This window comes from Buceros rhinoceros, unplaced genomic scaffold (genome assembly GCF_000710305.1).
Source record: "Buceros rhinoceros silvestris isolate BGI_N320 unplaced genomic scaffold, ASM71030v1 scaffold22574, whole genome shotgun sequence".
In the NCBI taxonomy this organism is placed as follows: domain Eukaryota; kingdom Metazoa; phylum Chordata; class Aves; order Bucerotiformes; family Bucerotidae; genus Buceros; species Buceros rhinoceros.
In genome coordinates this window covers 28891-39302 of record NW_010406929.1, presented here as the reverse complement: position 1 = coordinate 39302, position 10412 = coordinate 28891, and the positions used below count along the sequence as shown (strand labels likewise).

At 41.6% G+C, this 10412-nt stretch overlaps 1 protein-coding gene across 1 annotated transcript in view; it reads right to left on the bottom strand.

Moving 5' to 3' along the window:
* CCDC88C (coiled-coil domain containing 88C) overlaps positions 1–10412 on the bottom strand; it is a 47977-nt gene that overhangs the window by 16704 nt on the left and 20861 nt on the right. The window contains exons 11-16 of the mRNA XM_010134304.1: positions 9115–10185; positions 6820–6947; positions 5814–5955; positions 5061–5249; positions 4549–4710; positions 3270–3547 (exon numbers count right to left, since the gene is read on the bottom strand). Coding sequence (XP_010132606.1) covers positions 3270–3547; positions 4549–4710; positions 5061–5249; positions 5814–5955; positions 6820–6947; positions 9115–10185 — 1970 coding nt within the window. The remainder of the gene's footprint in view (positions 1–3269; positions 3548–4548; positions 4711–5060; positions 5250–5813; positions 5956–6819; positions 6948–9114; positions 10186–10412) is intronic.

Sequence of the window (10412 nt, the reverse complement as noted above, 5' to 3'; positions counted from 1 at the left end):
GTTTTGTTAGGAGAAATACTGTGGGTAGGTATTTGTGACTGAGAGAACTTTAAAAATGCTCAGCTATGATAAAAATCATGTGGCGAAAGAAACCCAGGAAAATAATTATCAGCCAGCATTGTTAACATAATAATACAAGTACCTGCAATATCTAACACTCCACAGCAGGGATTCTGTTTTTCCAGTGAGATGAGCTTCCAGAGTGTCTCTAGAATTAGACTTCTCCAGAGTAAGCCACAAAGAAATGCTTAAGGATCTGCCAATCAATTTTAGCTATAAGTTATTACCTCCCCTTAGTAAGTGTGCAATATGTAAAGTAATTTTAAAAATGCAGAAGAGTCCAGCCTTTCTTGTCACTGAGACAGTCAGCCAAGCACCGCAAAGCCAAGAGACTGCTATTAATGGTAAGCGACACTAACATACTAACTCTCCTTTTCTTGCTAAGTCAAACCCACATGTCTGTGGTTTGCTGGGCTATGACAGACCATTTCACTGCAGTTACGCACAGCTCATTATTAAAATCTCCACTGCAGTGCTACTACTGTGCAGATAGAGCTGAGAGAGGTTTAATGAAGTTTGCTCAGGTGCAGAAAATATCCTGTGGATAGAATGCATCAGCGGGAACTACACAAACCTTGGGGACCTTGGCTGTACATAGTGTTAGGAGTCCTCAAGCTAACTAAAGCTGCTGTGGATTTTTCTACTACATGAGCTGCAGTCATAGGTTTGTGCAAGCGTGCAATCCTGCCTGTAGCAACAGAACTATGATTACTGTGCTGTCACCAACTGAGAAAAAATTATTACCTTGCTCTTGGGACAAACAAAACCTGTCTCTTAGACACTGCACAACCAAATTTCTTGGCTGCACTGAGCTGCTCTTGGAAAATTTAGCAGGTGGTCCATTCTAGCTGATGTCTGAAAGTGAGATATTTCATCTTAGCAGTTCTATGCCTCAGAGTGGCAGAATAAAACAGTCTTCTTAAAGCTTTTTTTCTAATTTTTTCCCCTCTGCTCCCTCAGCCAGATGAACTGCACATAGCACATGATGGAAGGAAAACAAAACACACACACAAGAGAAGTGGCTCGTCTCTTTTTTGAGTGCCAAATGGAAACACAGGCTGTCTCTAGACAAACCACCTTGATAAGTATCTTTTGAGACTGATCTGCTGAGGAGGACACCACACTCTTAGAACTGCCAAAATCCACCTGCGCTGAGTATGAAAAAGGCCACCATCTGCTCCCCTGCAACATCTCTCACTGGCAGTCACATCTCTGTACCAGATAGTCCAAATTGTTAATGTTTACAACGGTGATCTGACTTAAGACTAGAGATAACCTATTTTTAGAACACCACTTTTCCCTTAGGCTAGAACTGTTTAATAGTTGGCACTCATCCAGAAAAAAAATAACCAGCAAACTGCCTCAACACACCGCAGTGCGATAATCTCAAGCAAAGCCTGAATCAATGGGAAGCATTAATCAGTCTGAGAGCAACTTGGTAAGCAGGAACACTGTGTAATCGCTTACAGCTCATTTAGTTGACAGCCTAGCAGCTGTCCTGTCACACAGCCCTGATGGATATTTTAATTACAATAGGTTTAGTTCTGTACTTTATCAAAATCTACCACACACTCTATTGCCAGCTTCTTAGTCTTTGGGAAAGAAAAGTTTAGCACCTGTTTTAAGTCCGCCCTTGAAGATCAGCCTTTAGCTGCTCTGAATCCAACTCATGGTCTTGCACAGAAACTGAACCTAAATGCAGATATTTTGAGGGAAATGACTGAATTGTGTAAGAAAAGTTTTGAGGTGTAGGCAGAGTGGCAGTTATGTAGTAGTACATTATATATATATATATAGTTCAATCCATGTACAATCGTCAGAAAACAAGAGTGACTAGAGACTAAACAATAAACAGATTACTCTGATTTCACAATTCAATTGAAGGGCCTGAAGCAAAAGCTTGAGGTTGTGAGAACTTGAAGAAAATAGATAATACATCACTGTCTCACAGCTAGCTCACTACAGCTTCCTTCAGTGAACCTCCTTTGTCACGAGGTTGATGCCACACAACATCTTCAATGATTTAAATTCCAAGATACATACTACTCACACATAGGTGATTACCTAGGTGATTTGCAGACCTTACTATATGACAAGAAAAGATAGCCCACACAGCAGAACTGGCAGAATCTTTTAAGGCTGCACCTTATCACAGCACAGACCCTTAAATTGCTGGGTCCTGCACTTGGGCCACAACCCCCTGCAACGCTACAGCCTTGGGGAGGAGTGGCTGGAGAGCTGCCCAGCAGAGAAGGACCTGGGGGTGCTGGTCAACAGCCGGCTGGACATGAGCCAGCAGTGTGGCCAGGTGGCCAAGAAGGCCAACGGCATCCTGGCTTGTATCAGCAATGGTGTGGCCAGCAGGAGCAGGGCAGTGATTGTCCCCCTGTACTTGACACTGGTGAGGCCACACCTTGAGCTCTGTGTTCAGTTCTGGGCCCCTCACTTCCAGAGGGACACTGAGGTGCTGGAGTGTGTCCAGAGAAGGGCAACAAAGCTGGAGAGCAAGTCTTGTGAGAAGCAGCTGAGGGAACCGGGGTTGTTTAGCCTGGAGAAAAGGAGGTTCAGGGGAGACCTTATTGCTCTCTGCAACTACCTGAAAGGAGGATGTAGAGAGGTGGGGGTTGGTCTCTTCTACCATGTGACAAGCGACAGGATGAGAGGAAACAGCCTTAGGTTGCACCAGGGAAGATCTAGGTTAGATATCAGGAAAAACTTCTTTACAAAGAGGGTTGTGGACATTGGAACAGGCTGCCCAGGGAGGTGGTGGAGTCCCCGTCCCTGGAGGTGTTTCAAAGCTGTGTAGATGTGGTGCTGAGGAACATGGTTTAGGGACCCTGGCAGTGCAGGGTGAATGGCTGGACTCAATGATCTTAAAGATCTCTTCCAACCAGGTGATTCTGTAAGATTCTGTGTGTGTGTAAACACAGTAAGAGCATTTAAGTTACTCCTAGCAAAACATCCCCAGGACCCAAGCCCATGTTTGCTAAGTATCGCGAGTCATTTGTGGTCTGCCACCTTTGGAGGTCTAAAATCTACAGCTCTGCAAATATTTTTATCTAATCTCCTAAACAGAGTGAGAATGAGAAGATGCTTTTTCAGGGGAACAACTTAACAGTTTCCACTTGTAACTGGAGACCACAATTTAAAGCTAAAATTGTAACACAGGCACATTCTGGCTACACTACACCTCTGAGCAGTGAACGTACCTCTCACCCAGACCTTTGTGCTCCAGATCCAGGTTTTTGTGTAATGCTTTCAGGCAGCTATGCTGGTTTATTAGCATTTCATATTCTGCAGACTGCCGTTCATGCAGTGAAGCAAGGTGTTCGTGGTCCTGAAGCAACGACTCATACTCAGCTTTCAGCTGCTCCTTCTGCTTCAATAGGTTTTCATTCTCATTCTCCTTGGCTGTCTGCTGATTTTGGAGTAAAGTATTCTGGGCCATCAGTGAAGCACTCTGGGAGCTGAGGGTTGAATTTTCTACCTACAGTTTCTCAAATAAAAAGCAAGCATTACATATTTACACCTACCGGTACATAAACCAAACACGTAGTAGCATTTTGTATCTGTACAGAGTTAACCAAGAATGCATCCATGGCTTTGTAGACTTCAAGACATCTACGGACAATTAGGTATCATTTTGGAATTCTTGCAGGTCTTGAAGGTCTTGAGGCTGAAGACCAAGATGAGCCTGAATACTTGCAACTCAAATGCATCTCTGACAATCATGTACGAAGCCAAAAGTTATCCCATGTTCGTGTACAAGTAATGAAAACTTAAGTTCACCTAAGCTCAACAAAACTAACTGCACCACTCTGTATGGGGACAGTACTCCTAACAGGTGTGATTTCAGTAGATAGGTAGGTGCATTGAAACTATAGGTGAGAAATAATCAAAGAGAAAAAAAAAGATCTGTGAACACGCAAGAGGAGAAGCTTAAAAAGGGAAATTCACATTAAAAAGTTAGAGCTAATGACGCCCTTTAAAAATGCCCTCTTTCTCAAGCTAAATTTATTTTTTTTCAAAATTAATGTTTAGGAGTATCTATTTTCCACAGGCAACTTTGACACTTTGTGATTGGAACTCATTGCTACAATGCTTCTTGGGAGCTGTCTTGTGTCCTCTTCCCATTTATTCCAAGCTCTTTCACAGGCACAGCACTACAGAAAAAATGAGCTAAGACCTTTTATTTGAGAAGTGCAGCTTCTGGACCAACACATCTGGATTTTGCTGTATCGGTTTAAAAAATTTCTCTCTAAATAGCCACATTCCTAATGAAGATAGCTATCACACATTAGCTACAGAGCCAATTTTCCTCCTAGCTTGGAGAAATACAGACCTCAAACTAAGCTCCACCTTATGGGCTCATCTTTACACCACTACATTGGCCTACTAACATAAACATTTTATTATTATTGGTCACCTTCCTCACACTACTATAATAAAATCCAGTGTCCTTGCACAGAGGTGCAACACTATCCTGACCTGGAGTTTGGCCGTCTCTGTCTGCAGGGCAGTGTTGTGCTCCTGAAGGAAGACGTTTTGCTTCTGTAGTGTCAGGATCTGATTGTTGAAGGAGACATTCTGTGTTTCCAAATGCTTCAGCTGTTCTTTAAGCAGCTGCTTCTCAGTATGCAGGGCTGCATTCTGAAAGAGAGGTGGCATTGAAGGCCGACAGGAAGAAATGAAACAGCTGTCCTGATCATTTGGAGTCAATTAGTGATGATCATTCTGCAACAAATGTGCAAAAGCAAACTCTTTCCAGCATTACATCAAGGCAGGACTAATCTTATGATTAATCCCAGCAATGATGTTACACAAGACATCTATACCATTAGAGTCCCAAGCTGTCCTAAGAGATACCCGAGGAATTTGGTAGAGTTATGTGCGCCATAAAACCCACCAGATTCCTACAAGCTCAAAAATCCAGTTCCCAGCAACCCACTCATGAGTGCAATGGAAGTCCAAGAGGTAACAGGAAACAGGAAAAGGCTTACATTCCTTTCCAGTTCAATTGTCCTGTCCTTCAGTTTCAGCAGCTCCATGGTAGCTTCTCGGTGCCCTGTTTCCAATTTCTCATTCATTTGGTGGTTGGGAATGAGTTTCTCTGCAGAACACCTCAGTGACTTCTGAGCACACTGCCCATCCTGTTGAGCCTGCCTAAGTGCATCAAAGTCCTTCTTTACCTGCAATGCCAACAAGCAACAACCTTCAACACTGATTTAACAGTGGGATTTTATATTAATAATGGGATGGGATAGGAAGTTCCTCTCTTGCACTGTAGGACTTTAAGGGATTCAACTACCATGACCCTCATTTCACAGACGGGGAGGCAAGACACAAGCGGAGAAACCCATATTTCTTGGCCTCTAGGCAGGTGCCCTTTGACTCAAGGCTCACTGTCACCTCATATAAACAGGCTGTTCTTAGATGAGATGTTTCAGCTGTGGTCTTCCTCAGCCTATGTTTTCATTAAACAAAACCATGGCAATGAAAAAGTAAGTGGGAAAACACAGATCTGCAAAGAGCAGTTAAATAAAAAACTCCTGCTCAACTATTTTTCCGAAATTGAAAGCAGTCCAGTCAAAAAAGGTTTTGGGGAAGTAAGTGTATAGAGGACGTGCGGGGAAACCAGAGATAACAACTTCTTGCTAAGTAAAAAATTATTTTAAAAATATTAAAAAAATATAAAATGCATGTGAATGTGAGGAATCACATTGTGAACAATTAATATTCAGTTAACCTCTTACCATATTTAGATCATTCTGTAACTGCTGGTTCAAGTCCAGAGAGTCTTTCACTTGAGCTTCCAGCATTGCAATCTTTTCCTCTTTCACAGCTAGTGTTGTTTTTAGTGCAGATTCAGTTTCGCTCTCCAGAATCTTGTATTTTCTGAAAGACATAAGGACAGCTTTCCAATGTCTGCCACTAGGATATGAACCACCATCTATATAGGAGACTTCACCTCCACCCATTCTGAATCTCACCATGTGTTACATGGTAAGTGTTTGCTGCTTCAGGAAAATTATTTCCTCTACTGCCACAGATCACTACCGATACAACAAATTTTAACAGAGGTAATGCCAGCATGGTTCTACAGAAATAGTTAACTGCTACAAAATGTAATAGAAAATAAGCTTTTCTTTTTTTCTCTTAATTACACTACAGAAATGTCTTCTCATGGTCCTTCTGTACATTCTTGACAAGGAGAAAACTCTGCAGTAGATTCTAAAGAGTCCTATAAGATGGGTACGTTGCTCTAATTAGATCTTACCAAGAGGCCCATGGGTTGTTGGGGTTTCTTTATTACTCTAGGACTTGCAAAGGAATTCCTTGAAATCAGGAATTTCTCAGGCAACGTGTATGTTTATATTAATAGGTGACTGGATCATCAATTATATGGAATAATGACAGATATTCTTTAGCAGACACTATTCTTACCTGTAAAGAGAATATGAGGAGGAACACACAATGAAATAGCTACCTAGCTACTCTGCTGGGGAGGGAGGCAGGGGACACGACTGCATTAACGCTGGCTGGCATGGAGAGAGAAAAAGGCATTTTTCTCCTTCAATCCAAGTTTTGCAAAACTTGTGGTATATTGCCAAGTTCACTAGAGAAAAATATGCTATATGTCCAAAATTGGTAAGGGTAATTGGAGTGAGACAGATGAGAACCAAAAAGGAAGGCAAAGGACTTGAGTTAAGCTGAGGAAAAGCCTGTAGCATCGAAAGAACGACAGCTGAGTTTCCTTACGTGTCGTCATTGCCGTTGTCATCCTGTAGCAACAGCTCTTTGTTCAGTCCTATCTTCTCCAGCTCCTGGCTCAGTTTGTCCAGCTCAGTAGACAACTGTTGATTCTTCAGTTTCTCCAGGACCAGCTCCTGTAACAGCACTAACATGATTTGTTGTGCAAAGGGTGATGATCATTACCCAGAACTATACATTTTTAAAAAAATTACTAAAAAAGCCATTGGATAAAATCCTGGTTCCAAGAAGGTCAGCTAAAACTCTTCATCAGTGACAGCTGAGTGCAGAATTAAACTAATTGCTTTTATTTATAGTTTACTTGGAATAAATCTGAAGAATGCTTCTTCTGGCCTTTGTCTCGCTCATTGTACTGGATTACTTCTGCCAGCATTGGCATCCTGCCCTCCTGCCAAAAGATGGAATGCGTGCAAGCCAGGAGACATCCAGCCCTTGTGCCTCAAAAGGGACGTGTGCAAGTCAGGGGACACCAGCAGAGGGAGTTCCTACCTCTCCACTAGGACAAAAAGCCCTGCTGAAAAGCCCAGTCAATACTGGCACACACACAGAGAAGTGACAGGACTTCAGTATCAACGTTTCCTGAGATAATATGCTTAAGATCTTATTACCGAGGGACTTGGTAATAGTGCATTTTCACTACTGACTCTGGGTTTCTGATACGCAGCAAGTTATTCCCAAAACAAAAATGCATAATGACATTGTCCTGTAGGAGACAAGGCACCTCCAGAGAGTAGGGAGGTGGGTCACTTCTGGTATCTACTGGCCTGTTACAGTTTCATTTAGGTTTCTTTGCGAGAAACTTAAGCAGAACAGACAAGGAAGTCATACAAGAAGGAGATTTGATGGAGTTGTACCAGAAGGTATATTGGGACAATCCTTTACTGTTATGCCTGTAAAACGATCTGAGTGGAAATGGCTGAGAAGACACAATACTAGCTTGCATGTTTAAAAAAGGACACATCATTTTTGGTGCATAGCCAAGTTCAAAGACGCCTACTATTCAAAATTCTCTGAAATGCAAGTGTACCATAGAGAACTACATTGGTCAAGTTTCTGCTCAAAGTTTTCTTAAACAAGACGTGAGGAAAGAACAACAAAGTTACTGAAGCACTTTAGGTAAGAAAAAAGATCATCCTGGATATCAAACAGAAGAATAACATTTAAAAAAAATACTGTTAAACATGAACTGTAGATATTCAATAGTTCTCTGATATCACAAATTTAGCCACATACTCATTCACATGGCAAGGGAAAAAAAGGTTAGGTTAAGGTCAGTGCCAGTCCATGGTCTGCAGACAAATCCCTTCAACACCCATAAAGTTCTGCTCTAGATTCTATAGGAAATAACTAACTACGGGAAAAAAAGACATGCTGCTGTATGAGTCTGCACCACTTGCAGGAGTCTGAAGGGAAAGATTAAAGAGTAGCCTTCTCAGAATGCTACTGTTTTCTTTATTTTTGGGAAAGTTGGAAAGAAACGCGACTTGAGGCTGTTTCAAATATAACTGATAAACATTTTCTTCTCCCCAAAATTACAACAGCAACTGGGGCAGGCAATGAGAGTGGTTTGCAATAACCTACTCACAGGCCACTTAGAAGATCATCAGGTTCTGGCACACACATCATTAGTTTGCTGATGTCCTAATGTTAACTGTGTATTTTCAAAAGATCACTACTAGGAAAAGTGTGATTAGGGCATTCTGCAGTGGAGAAGGGTGCTGAAGAGATCGCTGCCGCTTAACAACTGAGCTGCTTAACAACTGAGCTGCTTAACGTGCTCTTACCCTGCATGGAAGCTTTTGGGCAAATCTTGGTGCAATTGTTAGGGAAACTGGTCATCTGGAATGGTTCTTGTCTTAGCTAAGCCTGTTTTAGTACAGGGATGCTAATGCGTCCTCAACAAGTGCTCTACTTTCTTTCTAGGCGCAAAAGTCAATCTCCCTTGCTGGAGCTCTCATGTTAACAAACAATTTTGTGGTCACAGGGTTACAGGAAGTATCACAGTCTTTGTTCTACAGCTACCACATGGGAGCTGTGTTAAAACCCTATTCTGCAGGAAAAAAGATGTCATTTGGAGACTTTGTGTTTATGGACACAAAGTTGTACATCGCAGTTCTTGGCAAGTTCCACTTTCCAAGGCAGCACTATCCAGTGATGGCTGTAAGGCTGTGAAGATCTAGCTCATGTATTAAATAGTCGTGGGACAGATGTCTCCCTTTGGTACTTTACAGAGCTGAAATAAAAAAAGCATCATAGTGAAACCAACAGTATTATTTGGCTTACCTCTCTCAAAGTAGCTAGTGTTTTTTTATCAATTGTAACCTGCTTTATGAGATCTTTATTGTCCTTTTCAAATTCTTTCAGCTTATTAGATGAATCTCTGAATTGAGCAATTTGCTTCTCTAGTGTCTTGTTTTCTTTCTCAGCAGCTGCCAACTTTACTGTACTATCATCCAAAATAGCATCTTTCAGCTCCACTTGCTGCCAAAGGCGTTTTGTTTCTTTCTCTAGCATTTTTTTGTCCTTCTCAAGCTGAGCCATTTCTTGTTCTAGGGCTTTGTTCTCCTTTTCTAACCTCTCTATCCGTTTGGCAGAAATCTTTAGCTCCTCAAGGTTTCTCTGGAGGACCTGATTTTCACTCTCCATTCCCTGTACTTCTTTTTCTAACTCCTGGATCTTTCTACTGCTGTTCTCCACGATTTGCTGAAGTCTCTGGTTTTCAGAGTTGACACTCTGATAGCTAAGCTCCAGCCTCTCCGATTTCTTGTTCATTGCTTTTAACCTTTCCACATTTTTTCTTAAGTCCTCTTTCTCCCTCTCCAAATCTTTATTTTCTGCTTCTATTTGTGCCATTTTTGTCCTGGTAAATCTCATGGTCTCCACCACTCTTCTGAGCTCCAGATTTTCTTCATCCAATTGCTTGTTATCTCTTTCTAGGTCCTCAAGCCGGATAGAAATATTCTGCAACGTGTCCAGGGATTTTCTTAGCTTCCTATTTTCCACTTCCAGATCCCCATTCTCCCGCTCCAGAACTTCCACTTTTTCTGTCACAATTTTCATCGCTGCTGCCTTCTTTGTGAGCTGTTCATTCTCCCTCTCCAGCCGATGGAGCTCTTTTTCCATTTCTTCCACTCTTTCTACTTTTTCTTTAACCTGGTCAAAATCCTTTTGCAATTGCTTCTTCTCAAATTCCAGCTTGCTCAGTGTGCTACTTGTCTCTGTAACTGTTTCGTGAAGGATCCTGTTCTCTTTTTCAATATCTTTTACTCTTGCCTCACTGCTCACTTGAGATCTTTGTCTCAGGGATAAAACCACTTGATTAAGGTGATCATTTTCTTGTTTAAGGTCCTTTATCTACATAAACAATAAAAAAGTCATGCAAATGTTATTATTCAGCTACCTTACAAAGTCAGGTATAAATTACTCCCAAAGTGGACAGATGTTAACAAAACCACATGCATTTAACCCACGACAAATTTCTCAGCAGTTTTCCCTGATTAAAAACAACCATACTAATGAAAAAAATTGTTACATCTGGTAACCTGTGATTGTAACGAATTAAAAATAGCACTGTATTCCTG